Below are 22,450 nucleotides of genomic sequence, written 5' to 3'. Positions count from 1 at the left end.
GACTTCAACTCCCAGAATTCCTCCTCCCATCATGTTAGTTCAGGAATTCTGGGAGTTGAAGTCCACAAGTCTTAAACTTTCCAAATTTGAAGACCCTTGGCCTAGATCATGAAGCTTATATCCAAGGCAGGGGAAAAAAATATTTTGCTATTCAAGAGCATCATGCATACAGAGGTCAATTCTGAGCCGTGGTGGTTAGAAAGGTTAGAATACAGTACTGCAGGCTACTTCTGCTGGCTGCTGGCTGCTGGCTGCTGGCTGCCTGCAGTTTGGCAATTCGAGTCTCACCAGGCTCAAGGTTCTCAGCCTTCCATCCTTCCGAGGTTGGTAAAATGAGGACCCAGATTGTTGGGGGCAATATGCTGACTCTATAAAACCGCTTAAAGAGGGCTGTAAAGCACTATGAAGTGGTATATAAGTCTTAAGTGCTATTGCTGTTTTGCTAAACATTAATATTCTAAAAGAGCAGCCCCCAACCTTTGCAGCTTGGTGCTCCAGTTGGGGGAGAGAGGAACCAGGATGTGGGACTGGTGGGCCAGCACACACACACACACCTGCAGCTCACCTTGCACGAATGGCAGGCTGGCACGCACATGGATGCACACGAACCTCATCTGCAAGTTGAGCTGCACGTGCATATGTATAGGTGCTGGCCCTATGCCTGCACAAGTCAAACAGTGTGCGCATGTGCGCCAATCCACCACTCATGCAGCCCAGTTGCAAATAGTTTCTTGTAGTGTTGCAAATAGTTCCCACTAGTGTGCCGTAGCCCCAGGGTTGGAGTCCCCTGTTCTAAAATGTCCATCTGTCCCCTTCATCACATGAGCATTGTTTTTGGTCTATCTCGCTAACTCTTTCTCATTTCCATTATCAGCCTGAAGTACTCTATAATCCTAGAGAATTTCTTAATTCCTGTCATACAACTGCATGGGCTGTAAGGATTGCTTGGAGCCAAGCTAGTGAAGAAAATAAATATTTCCATACTTGTTTAACAGCCAAGAGCAACTTCTGCCTATGAAGATGGTGAAGCAATATCTGTATCCCTGTTCACACTCTTCCTCCCCATCTATTTTTTTATACCTGGAGCATGCGGTATGGTTAGTGTAGTAAGTCATCTTGCTGCTATGTTTTCAGTTCTCCCATCAGCAAAGGAAGTTCATGCCATTTTTTTCTCCATTTGGAGAGAGAAAAAATAATGATAAAATAAATCCACAAGGACACAACTTTCCACATGGGAGATGGCAATTGAAATAACTTGCAGAGATGCAGATGCAGCCTAAAGAAGTCTCTTTCCCTAGTTAGGACTACTAAATGGTTTGCATAATGTTAGGCATGTTACTTTGACTGGAAACTGATGATTTAATACCAACTAAGACTGAACCTAGGTATTGATGCCAATGCCTTCTTGATTAAATGGCTGAGATGATTAACTCAATTTTGAAAGTTACAGGATAAGCTTACTTCCTCTGAATCATGTGTTGTGGAAAAAAGGCCTAAAAGTGTGTGTGTGTGTGTGTGTTGTGAGTGGGGGTTGCAGCTAAGAAGAATCAGTATAGCGATGTCACAATGTTCCTTGTGGCCTTTGGACTGATTGATGGGCAGCAGATGTAAACTCAACTTCACTAAATTCTTTATATTCCCTTCATTTTCCCAGTGTCTGGCTTAAGGGAAAATTGAGTTTGGCAATTTATTTGTTTTCTTCCTTTGTATGCATTTTCTCAGACAAGGAACATATACTGTGAAGACCTTATCTTTAAATTAAAGGCTTGCCCCAAAGTTAAAACAAAGCCCTCTTTTGTCAAAGCTTGGCTGCTTAATCTTTTTGATGATATTTCAAAACAATCAAAATAATCTCTGTCAGCAGACTATCATGTCTCTCTGGTACAATCTACAACTTTCATCAAATCAACATAAGTTGATTTGATCTTTAGCTGTCTTCCTTTCTGCAGTTCCTGCTCTCCCTACCTCCAACTCAAAAAAGGTGAATTAAAGACTCAGACACTTCTAGACAGCTTGTGAGCAAATTTTAGATTTACAGATTTCATAGCATTATGTATCAAATTTTAGATTTATGGAACTTTAAGCCAGCACATAGTAACAAACCTCCTTCATTAACTAGGCATTATTTGATGTCTTCAGAATGTAATAAACTGGTCCATTTTTCTAAGTTGAGTCTTGGATAATCTCCTAAGATCCTACCCTAGTGTTACCTTCGAGGGGCAGAAAATTCCAGCTTTCTGTAAGCCTTCTGCAAATGTTATTGTTATTGAGTTTCTATCTTTAAAAAATTGACATTAAGAAATATTTCCTTTGGTCTTTCCAATCTCTCCTATCAGCCAGTTCACTGTGTGTACTTGAATTCTAGAGTTGTGATTTTATGATTGTTACTTCACAGTTCAAAGATCAGCAGTATGAATTGGTAACACAGTGAGGTTCTAGAGATTAGAATGAGTTGTATTTTAGATTCAAAATAACAAAACCTTTCTATATGGTTGGAAAAATTCTGAAACTTTGTTTTTAGGAGAAAACCTGCAGCGATTTGCTTGGCTTATAGCTGGGTTTTTGCCATTTTGTTACATTCTGATTCTTGGCATTTTGTGCTTCTTTTCTAGATAAGCCAAAGATATATGATTTCATTTCTCCATAAGGCACATATTTGAGTAAGAAAAGAAAATAAGCTTTGCGTATCCTTCTGCCCTGGTCAGAGAATTACAGAAATGTCAGGGTAAAATAAATTAAGCACAGAAAAAAAGTTTCAGAATTCAGATTCTTGCTTCTTTAAGAAACGAATGATATTGGTATCTAGCTGATTAGCGGTGTTATTAGAACACGCTGAGAAAAAGTATATGCGTAAGTAACATCAATTAAACTTGGGGCAAAATGTTCTCTTGTTAAGAAAATAGCAACAGTAATATGAACAATTTTGTTTGAGCAGTTTTGGGAAGACAAAACAAAGGTTAGAGTTTGACATAAACACTCTTGGGAGTATGTCATATTGAACTCTATAAAGTGTATTTGTAGCATTGGATTGTGCTATTAGACTAAAGCCTTAACATCAAAGGGACTCTTACTTCATCTCTTCCACTCTCCCTGCCTGCTTCTCCTTGAATTTGCTCCTATATATGTAGAGCAGATTTTGAGGGGTTCGGAAAGTTCCAGGGAAAAAATTTTCTATGTCCTTTCCACTGATATGAGGTCATTCTGTCTATACATAATTTGGACAGCAATCAGGATATCAAAGTGAATCAAATAATTCCAAGTGTGGAAATCATCAGACTGCTGGATAATGTTGTGGTTAATGTTATGGAGATCCAGGTTCAAATCCACCATCAGCCCTGAAATCTCACCAGAGGACTTTGGAATAGTCATTCTCAAGTAGTCAGTCCAGTCTACTTTGCAGGATGGTTGTTGGGAAAATGGGAGGAAGAGGTCACCCAAGATTCTGAATGGAAAGTGGGATATACAGTACGTGCAATAAACATATTTGTCTGAAGTTCTATTTAGACACAATATTTGCATGTGATGCATTACAAAGAAGGACTAGGGGAGACATGATAGCAGTGTTCCAATATCTCAGGGGCTGCCACAAAGAAGAGAGAGTCAAGCTATTCTCCAAAGCATCTGAGGGCAGGACAAGAAGCAATGGATGGAAACTAATCAAAGAGAGAAGTAACTTAGAACTAAGGAGAAATTTCCTAACAGTTAGAACAATTAATCAGTGAAACAACTTGCCTCCACAAGTTGTAAATGCTCCAACACTGGAAGTTTTTAAGAAGAGATTGGATAACCATTTGTCTGAAATGCTATAGGATTTCCTGCCTAGGCAGGGGGTTGGACTAGAAGACCTCCAAGCAGGGGTGGGATCCGACTGGTGTAACTACGGGTTCAGTGATTTTACATTTTCCATGCGCATGTGCACTTTTTTCCTGCTTTTTCAGCTGCAGTTGTGTCGCGCAAAGCAGTTACGGTTGAAAACTCAGGAAATAAAGATCAGGTAAGAGCCCGGGTGAGCGGGTGGGCCAAAACAGCAGCAGACACAGAACCGGTTCTATGTATGCTCTCTGTTTGCTGCTTTTCAGAGCAACTGGTTCTACAGAAGTGGACAGAACCAGTAGAATCCCACCCCTTCCTCCAAGGTCCCTTCCAACTGTATTCTATTCTACTCTAACATTAATGCACGGGTGTCAAGCTTGATGACATCACATGACATATCGGGACATTTTTTTTGCCTTTGCAGGGCTCGGGTGTGTGGCCTGCGCATGATGCATCTGGCCCGCAGGCCACCAGTTTGATAACCCTGCCTTAATGTAAGAGATGGTATGGGTGTCCATAGGTTCTCAATGCTCATAGAAAAGAAGTGGCACTTGGGACACATCATTTCCTCTCTCTAGTCATTGCCATGAGACATCTCCTTGGTTCTGTTTATTTCTTTACAGCTTAGTTAGTAATACAAGATAGGATTTCAGTAATGTATGAGTAAACAACATAGCACAAAAGTTGAACATGAGAGAATAGTGGAAATAGATCAACTTGTCAAGACATACGATAGTTTCGCTATTGCTAAGATTGTGTAATGATATCAAAAGATTACAAGGCCAGAATGAATATTATCTGAGCAGTGGCCTTCAGTGAACTTCCTAAAATCTAACAGCGGTGCAGAATTCTCTGCTGTCAAAATATAAGAACAGCACAGAACAATCAGCTTGTGAGTTGTTTAAACAGCCTTTGCTGCTGAAGTATCTGTTATGTCTTTCAAGGAATTGCTGAGACCTCCAGAGTCAAAATAAGGATAAAGACCATTTTCCAAGGTGAAAATTGCAACCGATGTTGGCTGCTATTCTGTTGTTTTTAATTTTGCTTAAGAAAAACTGGAAGAAGGATGTCTCCAAATTACAATGGAGCCACAGAAGCTGATTAACTATTATTTTCTATATTTTATTCAATACCACCTTTATTATTTTTTAAAATAAAGGACTCAAAGCGGCGAGCATACCTAATATTCCTTCCTCTTCCTCTTTTCTCCACAATTACAGTTGAGGTTAATTGGGCTGAGAATCAGTGAGTGGCTCAAGGTCATGCAGCTGGTTTCCAAGCCAAAAATGGGACTAGAATTCATGGTCTCCCAGTTTCTAGCCTGCTTCCTAAATAAATTAGTATTTTATCTAATTTTTAAAGCCACCCATCTACCTCACAGAGGAACTCTATTAAGCCCTTAATAGAAAATTACCACTTGAGGAGAGTTATTTTAAAGGAGAAACACACAAACATATATTTCTTAACTTACAATATTAATATTTAACAATATGTAAACAAAACAATCTTTAAATGTGGAAGTTTTCAAGTAAAATTAATCATGCTGAACAGTTTGAACATCTTGAGTTCTCTGCTGGAAGATTTCAAGGAAAGAACTGGAATATAGGCTAAAGGTCAAATTATAAATTGCATAGTCCTGTTTTAATAATAATACATTATTAAATGTATATGCTGCCCGACTCCCAGCGATTCTGGACAGTTTACAAATGGTTAAACATTTTATGTAAACCAAGAAAACAACACAAAACAAAGAGGAATAAAGACTGCATAGATTACAAACCCAGATGGGGACAAATATAAAGAAGAAAAGAGGTGTGTCATCCTTGCCAAAGGCCTAGGTGAAGACACACATCCAGCGCCTTTCAAAACACCAGGAGGGTGAGAGTGTTGTTCAAATTTCAGGATGGGGGAACCTCATTGACAGAGAAAGTAATGGAGAAGACATACTTCCAAGATCCTGGTAGGTGGTTTTGTTTAAATACAATGGAATGGAATGGAATGGAATGGAATGGAATGGAATGGAATGGAATAGAATAGAATAGAATAGAATAGAATAGAATAGAATAGAATAGAATAGAATAGAATAGAATAGAATAGAATAGTTGGAAGGGACTTTGGAGGTCTTCTCATCCAAACCCCTGCCTAGGCAGGAAACCATTTCAGAGAAATGGTTATCCAATCTCTTCTTAAAAACTTCCAATGTTAAAGTATTCACAACTTCTGGAGGCAAGTTGTTCCACTGACTAATTGTTCTAACTGTCAGGAAATTTCTCCTTAGTTTTAAGTTGCTTCTCTCCTTGATCAGTTTCCACCCATTGCTTCTTCTCCCGCCTTCAGGTGCTTTGGAGAATAGCTTGACTCCCTCCCTGAGATATTGGAACACTGCTATCAAGGAACCCTGTTGGAGACAATATTAATCTTATTGCTTCTTCTCTGCCCCAAGTTGCTTGAATGTGGGCAAGATATCAACATGTAAAAAAATTCACAGCAAAACCCTCTTGGGAAGGGGCTGTTTGCAAAGGGCAAAGAATGGATTTAAGGTTGCTTTGGTGAAACTGACATTGTAAAGCACTGGCTGAAAAGAGGTTAACTCCTCATCTGTTCTCTGTGCCTTTTGTTGCCTCACTCCTCTGAAGAAGCAAACGTGAAGAACCTCAGGAACATTTGTTTATCTCACTCCTATTTGTGGCAAATCTGCAGATGGAGATGAGTAACTGAAGATGGGGCAACTGTGGCAATTTCTTGAAGGAAATTAACCCAAAGAAAGAGGAAGACGAACTTGCCCAAACAGACACCCGCCTCTCAGAGCTGTATTTGTAAGGAAGTTTCTTTTCAAACACCTTTTCCCTAGAACTCCATGGCTTGCTGCCTTCATACAGAAGAGGAAGAATCTGTTGTTGTTTCAAAATATACATGGTAAAGAGAACAGTTGGCTGAATTGTTCACATCCCAGTGACAGAATTCTCTTCTTTGCAGCATGAAAGGAAGCAAATGCTCCAATCATCAGAAGCTCAACCGGATTTAGATTTACCACCCTGCATGGGTTCACAGGAAGAAGTTTTACTGAATGTACTGGAACTTATTTTGGAGTAATTGTGTATAACGATTAACTTGAAAGGCTTACTATTTTGTGGGTTTGTCAAATTGAAAATAAAGCTAAAAGAGCTGCCAAGAACCTTATTTATTAAATGTTTATCTTGACTGTATTACTTTATAAGTAACTCAAGGTGCCAAACATAGCTAATACTCCATCCTCCTCCCATTTTCCACACAGTAACAACCTTGTGAGGTGACTTGGGCTGAGAGAGAGTGATTGGCCCAAAATCACCCAGCCAGTTTTTTTTTGTACATAAGGCGGGACTAGAATTCAGAGTCTACTGATTTCTAGGCCAGAACCTTAAGTACTACACCAGATTGGCTCCATTTCAACTCTTAAAGATAAAATTTCACATTCAAGGCTCCAATTCAGAGGTGAGATTTCTAATTTCTTGAGCTCTGGTACAAAAGGTGTGATGTGAGTCCAACAAAAACAAAATCTGAAAAAGTCTTAGATGTTATGGCAAAAGCACAGGCACTCCTGGTTTGTTTATACTGATGATCAGATAACTTCTTGGAGATGCAGAAGATTACAGGAGTGAGACAAATATCTTTCTGTCTCCACTACAGCAACAGAGCTAGGAAACTCAGCATGGCTGATAAGTGCCTTGAAATCTAGATAAAGATAAAACAAACAAACACAAAAAACAAATAAATATGGAAATGCCAAGGTAATTTGCTTGCATTTCAGTCTATTAATTTTTTTTTCCCTCAGAGTTTTGTTCCAGGAAATCAAACTAAGTTTATCTCCAAATGTGTCCATGTTAATTATAAATTGTTGATTAAAAAGGGGGCATTTAAAAGGAACTAAGGTCTAGAGTTTTGTTATAAATGTACTTTAATGCACTGTGATGCTCATCTTCCTAGGCATAAAGTCAAGTGTTGACTTCAATAAGCCTGGCTCCCAAGGGACCATGTGTTGAACTTTTACCATCAGTTGTGAACCAAAATTAAAAATTAAGCTAAACCTTCCAGTGGTAGGATTCTATTTTTTTTACTACTGGTTCTGTGGGCGTGGCTTGGTGAGCTTGGCAGGGGAAGGATACTGTAAAATCTCCAGTCAGAGGTGGTATTTGCCGGTTCTCCGAACTATTCAAAATTTCCGCTACCGGTTCTCCAGAACTGGTCAGAACCTGCTGAATACCACATCTGAAACCTTTCCCCCCCGCCACACACACATACACTAAATTCACTTTTAAATAAATTTAAATGATGTCCCTCTTTAATTTTAATCAAACATTGAATCACAGGTCTGCAATACTCAAAATGGCCACTTGGTGACAGCATAGAGTTAGGATTTTCTGAGCCAGATATAGGAGTCTATTTAAATTATTCATTAGCTTTACAATAAAGCCTTTCTCAAGCTGGTGATTTGTCTCTCTCTCTATATATATATATGGCAATAACATGGAAGTGGTTTGTTATGGAAAAAAGAGTGAAACGAATTTTACCCTCTCCGTCTTGGCCACGTACATAGTTGCTGTGCAGCTGACTTTGGATGAGTCTGCATAGTTGGTCCCATATCTGCATGGCTACAAATGAAAAAAGCTACATCACACTTTCGTTGTGGTAGGGAAAGTATGCAGAGTACAGCTTCTGGAATTATTTCCAACTCCTGAGTAGCTGCTCTGCCCTGTGTGACATCAATAGGAGGGAGGGGGCTTAGAATGGAGCGATCCGCAGCATTCCATGCCACTGCCCACCTTCAACTCCCAGCTGGATGGACTGACCAAAATGACACCACTTTTGGATTGGGCTGAAAAGAATTAAAAAGTACATCACTGTGGGAATAATAAAAAGATACAATATTGTCTAGAGAAAGTGAAAAAAATAGGGCTGGTTCTCTCCAACTTTGATTTCTGACTAGTCATTTAACGACTGTTTGAAGTTATTGACTGATCCTGAAAAAGGAGCTTACAGCCCAGATTCCAAGTTCTGGTGTCGGCCCTGCCATAGCATGTGGTCACATGACCACATTTTGGGGCACTCAATAACCAGCCCATATTTACAGTCGTTTGCAGTGCCTCAGGTTCCTGTGTCTGTGATTTACAATGTTTTTGCTGTGTTTACTTCTGGTTCCTGGCAAAACCTGACCCAAAGTGAAGAATCAGTTTGCTAGCAACCACCATTTTCATTCTACAACCTCTGCCTTTACTTAATGAGCATTGTGTTCATTTAATGACCACTTTGACTGTCATGGCTTATGGACTCAATTATGGTCGAGGATTTCCTTGTAGTGTCAATCTATATTAAAACCATCCATGACACGAATTAGCAGTAGATTTGGGAGGGACTAAAGGAAATACTGTTATTACCTGCTAGAATTTGCTATCTGGTTGGCCAGGAGCTAAAGGAATTTAAGCATGTCTCTGAAGGCTATTGAAAAACAACGTCCATGTATTGTGACTTTTCTGTACAATAGTATATATTTGGTCTAAGTCAGGGGTCTCCAATCTTGGCAACTTTAAGTCTTGTGGATTTCAACTTCCAGAATTCCTCAGCCAGCTTTGCCAAGTTGCCTGTCTAGGTGATTAAAGCACCAGGCTAGAATATCCTAGTGTCCCACTAGCCATGAAAACCAGCTGAGTGATTTGGGGTCAGCTGTTCTTTCTCAGCCCAAACTGTTTTACAAGGTTGTTGTCATGGGGAAAAGAAAAGGAGAAAGGCATATTAGATATGTTTGACATATTTAGTTACTTATTAAGCAACAAAGGTGTGATTTAAAAAAATATTTAAGAAATCTAAAAAGAAACATGCCGAAAAGAGGTAGCAGGAAAGGAATTCTTTCCAGAAACATTGACTGTAATGTCCACTATAGAAATCATGAAGGCCAACTTAGTTTGTGTTTCATAATAAACAAGTTTGATCTAATAGTATATCTTGGGATAGATAATATACAACAGTATTCTCTCCTTTGAAACTCAAAGTTGAGCTGTTTACCCCATACACATATACACATATATATACCCGTACATACACCGATCAAGTGTTGTGTATGTAAAAAAATCACTGCAAATATGAAGAACTATATAATTTGAGCTTGCTTCTCATCCTTTCCTACACTTCGTTAGGGTTAAGAATTTAGCTCCTAGGATTCTTGGCACTTCTTTTCCAATTACCGGACTGCAGTAGCCCTTGTTTTATGTAATAGCTGGCTATTTATTCCACACCAAGATCGAGTCTTTGATTCCAAAACTTGGCCGCATTTCTTTAGTAGCAGGTTTCTCTGTCATCCTTATTGTCCCCTCCCTTCCAATGCTTGGAAAATTGTTGTGCACTCACACACGCTTGTGGTGCCATGGCTTCTGTTGCTAATTCCCATATACTTTTTTTTTTTTTTGGTGGAGGGAGGGATATACCGAGTTGTGGCAGGCCAGCTGCTGATGAAATCAGGTTGAACTCATCACTGGCCCATGGCAAACCCAGCCATGCAGGTACTTCACACACCTTTGAAGGGTTGTGTTTCATGCAGTAAATTAAGTGGTGTCACTTCCCTCCAGCAAAAGCAGCTCTGGATACCATCCCAGTTTGGTCTCTTTCATGTATCCCCATTCTTTAAAACTATGTGCTTACTCAGCCACTTCAGTCTCTCTGTCTGTCTGTCTCTTTCCTCACCACCCCCCAAACCCCCCCTTTTTTTCAAGCCGTCTCCTGCTTCTGTCTCTTCTCTTGAGCTTCCTCCTCCCCTCCCTTGGCAGTCCCACCTCTCACCCTCTTCACCCCTCCTCTTGAGCTCCTCCCTCACAGCTAGTGGCTGGAAAACTTTTAAAAAGCTCTCTCAGTTCTTCAAGTTAAGGGTGAAGCAAAGAGGGGGTGATTGGGACGGGAGGGAGGGTGTGCTCTTTTCTTCTCCTCTAAAGGCCGCCTCAGCAGTTTTCTTCCAGGCAAAAGGGGAAAGAAGGACACCAGCCATCATCACCAGAGAAACAGACAGGAGACTTTAAAATTTAAATAGGCCGGTCTGAGTGCCTGAAATAGGCACTTGAGTTTTAACCTCTGAAGAACTGAAAAGCCGAAGTCCTTCTCTGCTAAGCAGGAAGGTAAGGACTGGGGGGGGGTAGAGTTTCATTTGGAGTTCATTTCAAACAAACTTTCTTAAAAGATGGTTACCTGTGATTGGAAAACTATATATGTAGTTTTATGTATATAATATATATAAAAGTTTATATACATACATAGATACTTTTAAATATGTATATATTATGAAATGCTTGGGTATGATTTTTAATGTTGCCCGGTAACAATTAGAGTTTCCTTTGATATTAATGGGTTTCTTGCCTTTTTCCAAACTTTTTTTTTTTTTTAATGCGACGGTACCTTTACCAGATTAACCAACTCCGGAGAAGCCATTTGTTGAACAGTTTAGGAGCTTAGCTTTCTCCCCAAATATAATTTTGTTTCAGTTTTCACCTTATTTACCGAAGGAGAAAGTTTTTGACTGTGTAACAAAAAAATTCTTTCTTTACAGCAAAACAGGCAGCCAACTTTGGGGAAAGGTACCCAACGGAGGCTGCAGCAATCTGCTGTAGTTTCTCGATTCCTTTTAAAGCTTCTCTAGAAATTTGAAATTACCATCACTTCTTCAATTCTCTCTCCCATTCCCTCCTCCCCCCCCCGCCATAAAGATGCACACGTACACACATTTTGTTTTCATATGGAAATGTGTGGTTCGTGTTTTCGGGTTCGTACCAAGCATGGTCCTTAATTGAGGCTTTGTTCAAACGCTGCTTCTGCTGCTGTTAACTACTAATCGGATGACTTTTTCACGTGGTCTCTCTCACCTCCACCTCCCTTCTCGTTAAGAGAAGCAAAAGTTGGAGAAGGGCTCCAAGCGGGGCTTGCGTGTTAACCACCTTGAATCCTAGGAAGCCCACAGGATCCGGGCGGCAGAATCGCTTCTGCCTTACTCCGTTGGCAGCTTTAAACCAAACTTTTTCCAGTTGCAACCTGAAAATTGTGCAAGACAGGCGTTCGGGGAATAGTAATCTCAGTGTGGCAAACTAGTTCCTGGGATCCCAGTACTCGCGGCTCACCACTGGAAAGAAGAGTCAGTGTCTATGTTCGCTGGGTTCCCCCCCACCCACCCTCCCCGCTTTTCCTGAAGGCAATTGTTTTATCCCTTCTAGTTAGCATTGGGAAAGTTTTTGGTCGCTAAGGAAGGCTGAAAACCAAAGCAGCCAATCTCGTTTTGTTGAACTCTTTTGCCCCTCTCTTATGCAGGTCTCCCCTCTTTCTTTATTTCTGCCCTAGGAGATTGGTCAGTCTGCTGTGCGTATAATTTTTTAAAAAACAGAAGAATTTTAGGAGAGATTTGTTGCCAGAGTTTTGTTAAAGCCAGCGAGGTCAACTGAACAAAGAGAATGAGTTTTCTTTCAGAAAACAGCTCATCTCTTTGGGGAGTGGGTCAAGAGGAGGTAGAGGAAGGGGCTCCCCTTCAGCCATGAAGCCAGGAGCTTCCAAAGTTTGAAAAACTCTTTTATAGCAGCTCTGGAGAGAATGGTGGGTGATAAATGTGATATGATAGCCTACAAATGAGAGATGCACTTCTGGAATTCCACAAGAAAGAAATTAGATGTGCTGTTTTTTTTTAACAGAAATACACTTTTGATTCACGGGGATAAAGTTAGTTTAGGAAGAAGTGCTGTGTTGTGGCTGAGCATTTGATCTGGATGTGGGAAGATGCAACTCTAGGTCTAAACGAGTGATTTTGAGGTTGTAGTGATGAGATAAAATTGCCTTTAAGCTTTGAAGGGAAAAAAGAGATAGGATGGGAATAAAATTTTAGTGTTTTCAATGGGTAAAATAATTTTGCAAAAAACAAAACAAAACATCTAAAGTGAGTTGTTCCCATTTTATAGCTGGGTAAATGAGGCTCAAAAGATAAGTAACCTTAAGAGAATTTGGAGCTGAACTTAGTAGCTAAGATTGTGTTCAGTCAAACTTACTCCTTGGTATAACTTTAAAAATTGCAGCTTTAACTTCAATAACAGGAATTCCTATTTGTAACTCCTAAGTAATTTTTATTGCATCCAGTGAGATTTAATTTTGCAGTAAATGAGCTTGGAGTTTTTATATAGCATTGCAAATATAATGCAGATTTACTATGAATAAGTCTCTTTGAATGTTATGATTTAACCTTACATGTGTAGGTTAAGCTGCCTGTCAACCAGATGTGAGACATATCACACAAATATAATATACATAATGTGTATGTGCCTAACCAATTGACTGGACTATATTTTTTTCAAAGAACATTGTTACAGAAAATTACACAGCTGTAAAGAATAATTGTTCATGATGCCCAGCGTATTTTTCAAAACGTTGCATAGGTCTTAGTAGACATTAATCTTCAGCAAATGTGTGTAGTTTTAGCTATCAGGATAGGATTTAGATGTAATATATTATTAGGGCTTCGATATAAATTATTAGAATTATTACAGAATGATAATTATTAGAATTATTACTGCTACCAGATCTGGCTTGTAAAACTCCATATAACCACCAGATGGCAGTAATAATCTCTTAATATTGTGGAAAAGTTTTGTTGCTTGGTTTCTGTACTTTTTCTTTTTCACATTTCACAAAGATCCTCCAGGTAGTTTCTAAAATCATCGCCTCCCAATCCCATCTCACCCCCCAGCCCCAAAACCATGTTAGGCAGATTAGGCTGAGAATGGTGACTGGCTCTAGAGAGTACAATGAGCTTATGGCTGAGTAGGAATCTGAACTTGGGTTTCCCTGAGCCAAATCCACTTCTCTAACCATAACAGACTGGCTTAGCAATAATCCCATACATTAAGGTCCTTTCAGGTCTCTGCTGTAACTGGATTTGTACTCTTATTGCAGAGGCTTTTAGAAGGATTTCTTGGTTGTTTGGATTTTTAAAAGAAAACTAAGTAACTATCAGCTAAGGCATCCTCCAGTATGAAATTCCCTACTATCCATCTGTATTCAAAGACATCTGTATTTATATTCAACTTTTCCCTGTTAGTTAATTACTGGCCTTGTTTTGCTATTCTTTTGAGCAATTTATGATGCCTGTGGAAGATTATGTATGACACAGGTTCTTTTTCTAAATCATGCCCAATTCATATTTGTGTGTATGTATGTGTATGTATGTATATGTATACGTATATGTATATGTGTGTGTATATATGTGTGTGTGTGTGTATATATATATATATGTGTGTGTGTGTGTGTGTGTGTGTGTGTGTGTGTGTGTGTGTGTGTATATATATATATATATATATATATATATATATATATATGTATATGTATATATATATATATATGTATGTATGTATGTATGTATGTAGATTTTCACGGGTACAGGTATGCAGGTCTTGGCGTGTTCGGGTCTTTTCCTGTGTGAAGCCTGAAGATGGGAGTAGGACCTCAGTCTAAATGTTGCCAAGATACTCTCAATCTTACACGGGAAAAGACCACATGCCAAGACCTACACACACACACACACACACACACACACACACACACACACACATATATATTATTATAAAATCTCTTTTCCATTTGACTGCTATACTTGGTTTGCAAAGCTCCAAAACTCTTGCATCTCTGCCGTTCTCCTCCCACACCTGTGTCAAGGTTTACCTGCAGTTGCGTAGATTCTGGGGGAAAAGCTCAAATGGGAGGGAAAGAAGGTGGCACAGGTGCTTGCAATTTTACTAAGCTTCTTCTTCCACATATGTAATCATCCATCACATCTGGAGAATCTAATTATTGTATCTTTGTCATAGCATATACAGTGTAGTATCCACATTTCAATGATTTTCCGTCAGCTTTTCCTATCCAAGAGCCAGGCATTGAATTGCAAAAGCTCTCACATACAGAACTCTGCATCACAAACACCACATGGCTAATATGACTTGGAATTCTGTTGAACTCCATTCAGTTATCCACATTAGGTACTTAAGGTTCATTGCACATCCTGGAAAACATGAACCATATAATATGATTCATAGACCAACTTCCTTCATTTTCCTATTTGCTTTTTTTTCCCTTTAAAAAAAAAAAAAAGACCACAATGAAAGGTCCATAATCAGATCCGGTCTGCTACTTTCCCATCTGTCCTGCTAAAAATAAAACCCCCTGTCCATTTACTATTGAAGTACAGGTAGGCGTAGACTTATGACACCTTCCCCCATTGACTTTGTTTGCTGGAAGCCGACTGGGAAGGTTACAAATAGTGACCATATGACCCTGGGGCAGTGCAACTGTTATAAATACATGCCAGTTGCCGAGCATCCAAATTTTGATCACATGGCCATGGGAATGCAACTGTTATAAATACATGCCAGTTGCCGAGCATCCAAATTTTGATCACATGGCCATGGGAATGCTGCAACGAGTGGAGAGTTACCTGTAATATACGAAGAGAGGGCATTCCATGGAGAGCTGTAATTTCAACTTTCCTGCCCTTCAAAAGGTACCCAATGGATGTGACAGTCCCGTTCTACCAGCCAGGTTCAGCAACAACTGCATGTTAAACTGCATGTTAAACTGCATGTTGGGATTATGACATGCAATACGGTCCCCTGACTGCCTAAATCTGACAAGCAGCCTAAATCTGACAAGCAGCGTCAATACAGTTGGCTGTGCTATATTCACATCTGGCTTGGCAGAAATGAAAGCTTGATTGCCACAGAGGGAAAGGAACACATTGCATTTTCCACAGATGCTTCCCACATGCTTGGCTGTGAACCAAAGCACCCAGCCAACAGCATGGCAAGCTTCTGTGTAAAGAAGCAGAATGGGGAAGAGATCCATGTGAACCCTTTCTTTCACTCACTATTGCTGTAAGATTACAATTTTCCATAGGCAGAAAAGGAAGTAACTTCCACGGGATGCCATTTTTCTAGAAAAGTAGCTCAGATAGTTGCTGGGTTAGGACTGACTCCTGAAAAATATATGATACCTTCTTTACACAATTATGCCTGCAGTTTTTAATTATCCATGAGTGGGGTACAGATTTGACTTTTTATTGATTAGGTCTCCATATCTCTTTTACTTCTTTCCTCTGTAATGAGCCTGTTTCATGGCAGTATCAGGAAAAAAGGGTGCTTTTTAATGCCTAAACTAGTTGAAGACTTGCTGTGACAGCACAGGTGTGGACTGAGCTCAATGCAAGTCAGCAAAGTGTTGCAAAATTTCTGACAATAGTATGCTAATCGTCAAGATAACATCAGAAAGAAGATAAATGTTTTAAGAACAGGGTTTTGATATTCACATTCATGTGTACTGAAAACATGAATCCTAATCATCATCTGATTTCAAAGAGTGCTATATATTGTCCCAACTATAATCGTCAAGATAACATCAGAAAGAAGATAAATGTTTTAAGAACAGGGTTTTGATATTCACATTCATGTGTACTGAAAACATGAATCCTAATCATCATCTGATTTCAAAGAGTGCTATATATTGTCCCAACTATCATATTTCAAGGCTTGTCATCTTAAAAGGAACAATGGGATATGTACATCTCTTTAAAAATCAGTTGATATCACAAGTATTAACTTTTTCACTAGTGACAAAGACTGATAGTTCTCTGAATTTGATATGTTGTCTTTGCAGTACTTATAAACCTGTTCTGTTGTAGGTCTATGGTCAATAGTCTTTGACGATAGGTCTGTGTCTTCTAGTAAGTGAATCATGTAGTAATTCCCACCTGATCATTATCCAGACTCCTTTTAATATTCAAAATATGACTGCCAGAGAAGCAAAATATTTACAGGCACTGCTAGGAATTAATTCATGCTTTCTTTCGATTCTCTAATTGCATTGGGAGGTAACTTGCAAGTGTAGAATAGCAGTTATAGGCTAAAGGCCACAGATTGCATCATTTCCATTCAGGAGTATCTCAAAGCATTTCTTAATGGAGCATTTCTTAATGGAGATATTTATATAGTATTTCTTAATAGAGATATTTTACAAATTCAAAGCAACAAGAAAGAATATCATTGCCTGGTCTACCATTGAAACATTTAGACCAGGGGTGGGCAAACTTTTTGGCTCGGGGGCCTCATTGACTTTTAAAATTTGACAGACGGGCCACCACCTGGTGTCGAAATGCCTGTCATTACAAGTCAAAATCAAATGAATGCAATCATTCAATCATTCACATCAAACCTTAATTCTGTACCAATCTTCAGCGGGCCGGATTAAAAAGACCAACGGACCGGATGTGGCCCACAGGCCGTAGTTTGCCCACACCTGATTTAGACCTTCAAACCCTTGCAATACCTTTTTTAAAATAATAATTGGGACAGATGCTTTTATAATAAATTGAAGAAAGATAAACTGCATTTTCAACCTGTGCATATTAATTTAGAAGCAAGTTATGTCGAAGAAGAAAGAAAAAAAAATGCTTAGCCAAACACCTAATGGAACAGATCATATCTTTGTTTTATATTGCATATATAGATGCCAATGAAATGTTCAGCCTCCTCTCCATATGCTAACAACTCCAGAGGCTTTTGGTGATTCTCTCTTTTGTATTCTTTTAACTTTATAGCATCCTTGAATTAGGGAGCTGTTAAAAAAAAGGATGCTTGTTGAACAGAGAATTGTCCTTGGGCTGTCCTTCAAACGATTGAAAAGAGACACTAGCATTTGGCATTATACCAAGTTACATAAAATAAACAGTGTGTGTGTGTGTGTGTGTGTGTGTGTGTGTATATATATAATATAGGATTCTGTAGTGTGTGTGTGTGTGTGTGTTTATATATATATATATATATATATATATATATATATATATATATATATATATATATATATATATATATATATATATATATATAAAATGTGTGTCTATATATAAAATTAGAGAAGCCCCACTGTGTTCAATCAATGGAGCACAGTGGTAAGTAACTATGTTTAGGACTGAAATCTCAATGTGATCATTAAGTGTATGTCAGTACTATATGAACAAAAAGGTGGGATATGAAACAAATCTATTAACCCAAATATTTTCATTTAAGGAACCACACATACTGCCAAAAGACAAAAATAGAATCCCTATTCTCAATGAAAATGTATCTCCCTGAGATATTTTTTTTTTTTTTTTTTTTTTTGCGTAAGCATTGACAGAGAATTTTTAAAATGAATCACTGTTCAAAAACAGAATTGTTTGAGTAATTCATACAAGACTTTTTCCCCCCTCTCTCTTCCTGGGAACCTAGGGAAGTAATGAAATTAGTTTTCTTGTTAGAACAAATTTAAAAATCTATATTAAATTGAAAAGAAATACTGCTGTCTTTTAATTAAATAGAAAAGATATGCACTACATCCTTGCATAGTAATGGGCCAAAGCAGAACTGACTGATTGATTGATTAGTATACTTTACTATTTTTAAACTTCCCTACAATAATAATTTTGTTTTCAATTGCAATTTCAGTCTAAAATAGCTTTATCTTGGAAAGAAACCCTAGAGTAGAATTGATAATGGCCTAGGTGTGCTCATAAATACTCTAAAGAGCATGGGCTTGTATAATAAAATTTCCAGATTTTTGACCTTGTTTCACCACATGAGAAAATAGTCCTGCCTTTCTTCATTTCACATGCAAGTTTCATCATCTCATCTTCATGTACGCACTCTGACTTTTCAAGAACAGTCATGAATGAATTATGACGCTAATGCTTCAACTCTTTCCTTTGTTCTCTTTCAGGAAGCAGGTAGAGAAGATGGGTGACTGGAGTGCACTTGGTAGGCTCCTTGACAAAGTCCAAGCCTATTCTACTGCTGGAGGAAAGGTGTGGCTCTCTGTCCTTTTCATTTTCCGAATTTTGCTTCTGGGGACCGCAGTGGAATCTGCCTGGGGAGATGAGCAGTCAGCTTTCCGATGCAACACTCAACAACCAGGTTGTGAAAATGTCTGTTATGACAAATCGTTTCCAATATCTCATGTGCGTTTCTGGGTGCTGCAGTTCATTTTTGTTTCTGTGCCAACCCTTTTGTATTTAGCACATGTCTTCTATGTGATGCGAAAAGAAGAGAAACTAAACAGGAAACAGGAAGAGCTCAAGTTGGTCCAAAATGAGGGAGTAAATGTAGACCTCCCTCTAAAGCAGATAGAAATTAAGAAATTCAAGTATGGGATTGAAGAACACGGCAAGGTCAAAATGCGTGGTGGACTGCTTCGTACTTACATCATTAGCATCATTTTCAAATCTATCTTTGAGGTGGCCTTTGTGATGATTCAGTGGTATATCTATGGATTCACTCTGCAAGCCATCTACACCTGTGAACGGGTACCCTGTCCACACAAAGTGGATTGCTTCCTCTCTCGTCCCACAGAGAAAACCATCTTTATTATCTTCATGCTGGTAGTATCCATCATATCTCTGACCCTCAACATTATTGAGATTTTTTATGTCACCCTCAAGAGCCTTAAAGATCGCATGAAGACCAAAAGCAATCCTTTCTCTCCTACCAGCGGCTTAAGTCCCTCCAAGGATTGTGGATCACCCAAATATGCCTACTTCAACGGGTGCTCCTCTCCAACAGCCCCCTTGTCTCCCATGTCTCCACCAGGATACAAGCTTGTAACTGGAGATAGGAACAATACATCATCCTGTCGCAACTACAACAAACAAGCCAGTGAACAAAATTGGGCAAACTATAGTGCTGAACAGAACAGGATTGGACAAGCTGGGAGTACCATTTCCAACTCACACGCCCAGAACTTTGAATTTAATGATGAGCCGGAGAGCACAAAAAAAGTGGGCTCTGGCCATGAGCTCCAGCCTCTCACAGTTGTAGACCGGCCACCAAGTCGAGCCAGCAGTCGAGCCAGCAGCAGACCACGACCTGATGATCTGGAGATCTAGCCCTTTGGAATTGCAATAGTCAATGCAACTATGAAATATGAATTGCATTAGCACGTGGCGTTCATGTGGTTCCCACGGAGGTGGTACTTTAACAATCTCAGCCAGGAGATTTTAACAAGCAATACATAATTATATATATATATATTAAAAAAAATGTTGATTTTTTTTTTTCTGGTAACTGGGAAGCAGGGGTGATGTGAGGGAGAACAGCACATAGTGGTATTTAAAGTAGCTGGTTTAAAAGAAAACCTTAGTCAACACAAGAGTAGGGGAACTGGTTATTTGTTTTGTTTTAGAAAGATTATATAATGTCAGGAAATGTATGTCTATAATATGTTGATTTTTCTAAAATTCAATTTTGTTATACTAAAAAAAAGTTACACTGAAATAAATTTGTGGGGGGGACTGGTTTAGGATGAAATGGAGATATCATTCTTTTACTGAACAACTGGCAGCATTAAGTCAGATATTGATCATTTTCCTATTAAGAACATTCCATTGCTAAAATGTGCACTTTGGGACAATTTTCTGGGATGAACTTGTCATGCAGTTATTATCTGTTTCCCTGGAATCAAATCAATTACATTTCAGACAAGACCCACCCAATATATGTTAACCATTTTCTTCCTGTTTCAGATCTTCTAACCTACATTAAGGAATTGGTTCAAGGAATGTTCAGTTTTATTAAATTTCATTCTACCACTATTGCAAGATTCTACCGACTTGCATGCTACTCAAGGTCTTATTATTTTAGCTATGGTTGGGTGACCATCCTGAAACAACCCAGAAACAGTTTTGCAGATGATCAGAAAAACCATGGGTGGTTTGTTTTATTCTTTGCTCTTTCCCCTCCTTTTAAAACCTTGGTTTTGCCATGTCTCTCTGTGAATGGGTTAGATGCTTAGGAGGGATATGAAACCAAATTGGGAATCAGCTAGAAACCACAAATGCATTTACGTGCATAATCATTTGAAGCTGTGTTTTCAATTAGCAAACCAACAATTTATGATTTCCAACTGTATTTTATTGCCCCCTGTTATATCCCATCCTACCACATAATAGACTAAGCAACAAACTGCAAAATGGCTCAGTGTCATGTGTAGACCCTACCATAGCATTCATTAATTGCTAGCTATAAAATGTAAAGCTGGACAAATGAAACAATTTTTGTCAGATGCAGTCATCTATTAGGTGCAAATCTTTTCACAGTTAAATTTCATCAGAAGCAGGTGATCGGACAACTGTGTGGTTGGAATCACAGCCACTATAACTGGAGTTATTTGTGGCTGCTATACAATAACTGGAGTTATTTGTGGTTGTTAAACAATCACACCGATGCACCCATAAAATGGTTAACTATTCTGGGTTATTATGGGTCACTATTGTGTTTACATTAAAAGATTCCAGCAGTTACAAACAAATCAGGTATTCTTTTAAAGAATTTCAATATTTCCATATATTTTGTAGTAAGTGTATTTCACAAATTAAGGATATTTTAAGAATCAAGTCCTGGTGGCTGTTGAAAAGCTTCCATTTGCATTCCAGCTAGATATTTTGCCACAATAAAACTTGTCAGTAAAACATCCAAAGTCGCATATTTTTGCAATCAATTATCTTTCCTTAAGATTAAGGAAGAATTCTGCTTGTTTCTCCACCTTTTTTAAATTTATGCTTGAATAACTGATGGTAGTACTGGGAGAAGGGAAGATTGTTAGCCTGCCAATAATGTGAGAGACTTGAGGATAAATTACACATCCATATTGTGCAGTAACTGCAGTTATCATGTGATGGCTTGAGGGGTGGTGAAATTAATTATCTGCACTGCAACCTCATTGGATGGTGTAAATAGATCCTTACATAAACTGATTGAGCTGTACTAATAATCCCTATGCTGATTTTAAGATATCAAGAATGTTACACTTGCTCTTCACTTATAAGTTAGTTCAATGATAACATGGTTCAATTCACTTTTGATAGTCCATTTTTACAATGACAGTTTTAATATTTGCACACATTTTGTTGGGGTGTAAGTGAGGCTGAAAGAGTACAATTCTAATTTATTTGAAATATATACTAAGGAAATATACCAGTGTTTATTTGCCATTTTCAACCACAGTGCCTTTTAATTCAACACAGTTCATGCAGCCTCGGTTTCATTTTTCAACAACACAGATTTAAATGTTTATCTAATATGTTTTACTAAGTTGTTTGACATTCATTTTTAAAACTATTGTCAAGCTCATTGATTGCATGCATACTGCCATAGTTCATCAAATCACATTGTCTGGAGAACAAACCTTAGTCAATAAAGTTTAATTTAGTATAAACTGATTTGTCAATAGTCATTCTGTGTGTTGGTTTAACTTGGTATTAAGTGGGCAGTTTGGTCCATTTTCTGTGTTCTAAGTGGCATTTAAAAATGACAATCCATACAAAGCCATTTATTCATTGTTAGGTCAACTCACACATTACTAGTGTGCAACTATTCACATAGCCACTTATTAAGTAGGATCATTAAAAACATGTTGCACCATGTGAGATAAGCTAAACACTTGAAAAGCAGAAATGAGCAATTGTGGGAGGGCAGGAGGGAATACCTATCCAGCTCTTAGAACACCTATTTTCATCTTTAGGTGTTAGGCCTTAATTAAGCTTTCAGACAATGCCTTAAAAATTATGTCATTTACA

The 22,450-nt window shown here is 38.5% G+C and overlaps 1 protein-coding gene across 1 annotated transcript; it reads left to right on the top strand.

Moving 5' to 3' along the window:
• Positions 1 to 10,697: 10,697 nt before the first annotated feature.
• Positions 10,698 to 22,089, top strand: GJA1 (gap junction protein alpha 1). Its single transcript, XM_026666053.2, has 2 exons — positions 10,698 to 10,949; positions 18,601 to 22,089. The coding sequence occupies exon 2, from the start codon at positions 18,617 to 18,619 to the stop codon at positions 19,760 to 19,762; it is 1,146 nt and encodes a 381-aa protein (XP_026521838.1). The 5' UTR covers positions 10,698 to 10,949; positions 18,601 to 18,616; the 3' UTR covers positions 19,763 to 22,089.
• Positions 22,090 to 22,450: the final 361 nt, after the last annotated feature.

This window comes from Notechis scutatus, chromosome 1 (assembly GCF_049901735.1).
Source record: "Notechis scutatus isolate UNSWTSFEM ecotype Mainland chromosome 1, rNotScu1.2, whole genome shotgun sequence".
Taxonomy (NCBI): Eukaryota; Metazoa; Chordata; class Lepidosauria; order Squamata; family Elapidae; genus Notechis; species Notechis scutatus.
Note: the sequence above shows the minus strand (reverse complement) of the source record. Positions and strands in the feature narration are given on the sequence as shown.

Coding starts and splice junctions, on each gene's coding strand:
- GJA1 (XM_026666053.2), top strand. CDS start 18,617: ATGGGTGACTGGAGTGCACTTGGTAGGCTCCTTGACAAAGTCCAAGCC.